This window comes from Teleopsis dalmanni, unplaced genomic scaffold (assembly GCF_002237135.1).
Source record: "Teleopsis dalmanni isolate 2A unplaced genomic scaffold, ASM223713v2 unscaffolded_contig_4884, whole genome shotgun sequence".
In the NCBI taxonomy this organism is placed as follows: domain Eukaryota; kingdom Metazoa; phylum Arthropoda; class Insecta; order Diptera; family Diopsidae; genus Teleopsis; species Teleopsis dalmanni.
The window spans coordinates 1-2,121 of NW_024036266.1; the positions used below are offsets into that span (position 1 = coordinate 1).

At 29.8% G+C, this 2,121-nt stretch overlaps 1 protein-coding gene across 1 annotated transcript; it reads left to right on the forward strand.

The window, feature by feature from the left end:
• Nucleotides 1–691: 691 nt before the first annotated feature.
• Nucleotides 692–1,616, forward strand: LOC119665384 (general transcription factor IIF subunit 1-like; the record flags this gene model as incomplete). Its single annotated transcript, XM_038074623.1, has 2 exons — nt 692–700; nt 749–1,616. Coding segments are annotated over exons 1-2 (877 nt in total), but the record flags the coding sequence as incomplete, so codon positions are not given.
• Between the last annotated feature and the right edge of the window lie 505 nt (nt 1,617–2,121).

Sequence of the window (2,121 nt, forward strand, 5' to 3'; positions counted from 1 at the left end):
TTTCGGCATAGCCCGAAAGAGTCAATTTTTTCGTGTCCGAGACGCTCTCGAAAATACAAGACGCTACACGAAAATAATATTTTCTATAATAAATGATGTTTTGCTAGTGCAATAAAAATCCAACTTTTGACTTTTGATGCTTTTTTGATACATTTGCAATTTAACATTTGATTTAAATATCACATTAAATTAATTACATATTTATAAATAAGTATGTTGTAACACATATGTACTGTGATAAATACTAAACTATTGTTAAATTATAAATCTAGTTATCTTTATTTTTGGCTAACACATAAATTGAATCATTTTAATTTTTGAATTTTGAAAATTAATTCTTTTTTCAATGCATAAATTTAACAAATTTTTAAAATATATTTATTGTAAAGCGTAAAAAGTAGTCTTAAAAGCTTCTAAATATCATTCAAACACGTTTTTTTTTATTGTCGGTTGTGCAAAATTTATTAAAATTAATAATAGTTTTTCATTTAACCGTAGTATATACTACTTTTAGCACTAGGAAACCCTTTTCTTTTGAAAAATTGCGGTAACTTAAAACTTCAAACGTTAAACGTCAAATTATAGTTTTTTAGTTTTAACTGAGAGTCGTAGTGTTCGGTTCATATTTTTGCGAACTTAGTTTTAAATTAAAATTGTGATATATTAAAAGTGAATTCAATACAAATTAGAAATGTATAAGGTATCTATATTAAAGATTTAAAAAGTTTTACTATAATTTTACAATTAGAATAATACATTCCAGCCCTTTACGCATGCTTCAGTGTGCAAGCCAAATAATCCAAAAGGTGTAAAAAAGGAGATTATTTTTCCAGTGCGTTTATACAAAAATAAGAATGAAACTAATGGATATCATATTATGCAGTTTAATGATCGTTCAAAAACTGGATTCACTTCATGGAAAGATGTTACCTTGGAAGGTGATTTTAATATGGATACGGAATCCAGTACTCCTACAAAGGATTACGATCTGAAAGAATATGAAGAGCAGCGTCGCAAAAAATATGGTATGGTACCAAAAAATGATATTTCTAAAGCTGAAAAATGGAAAATTAACGTGAACAATAATGGATGTGAACATTATAAAGGTGAGATGACAGATCAAGACACGGAGAATTGCGTTTTTTTTGTTGCTGAAAGAAATGTTTGTAGTGGTGGTTTGGTGGTTCGTCAGATTACCAATTGGTATAACTTTGAAGAACATACTTCATATACAGGTCACAACGTAGAAAACGCTGCAATGCAATATAGAAACAGAAAGAGAGCTTTTAATTATTTTGCTTCAAAGTTACAGCATCAGGCAAAAGCAATCACAGAGAGAGAACGTGCTATTAAAAAAACCAAAGTTGGTGGTACGACCGAAAGCTATGATTTCGATGAGAAAACAGGTGTTAATGAAAAAGAAAATGATAGCGATAATGAAGGATGTTTTAAAAATATAAAAAAAGGATCTCAACCGTCAAATGATGCAGATAATATTGAGGATATTGCCAAAAGAAATGATTATTACGGGTCATCCAGTGAGGAAACTTCAGAATTCGAGGCTTTTTACTACGGCAAGACAATGTATAAAAAATTAAATTCTAAGCAAAAGAAACGTAAGTAGAAAAATTGAAATGAATACACAACTACAGTTTGTAATATTTTCTCACCATCTTTTTAATCGTATAAGTACTTAAACTAAATTAAGTTAAATTTAAACACGATTATAAAATATATTTAACATAGAAAAAATTGTCTGCTATAGTTAATGCTTGTTGTTGTTGTTGTAATCCGCCGGGATTTGAAAACCAGATAACATGTAAGGATTAGAAGGCGTAAACATGGGTAGGGGAGTGGATAGGGTTAGACTTAATGGAATAAGAGGAAGGGGAGAGGATGGATATAATTGAAATCAACCAGAATCCAGCCGTAGAAATCTAGCTATCTCAATGAGATGAGTTCAAAGGTCGTTTGGATTTAAATTAGTGTGTGCAGTGGGACAAGAGAACAGATGGGCGACGTCATGGGGGTAGAACTGCATTTTGGGCACACATTAAAAAATAATGCTTAATTTATTGTAATTGTGTTTATTATGTTTCTATTTTTATGAGCATGAAAAAA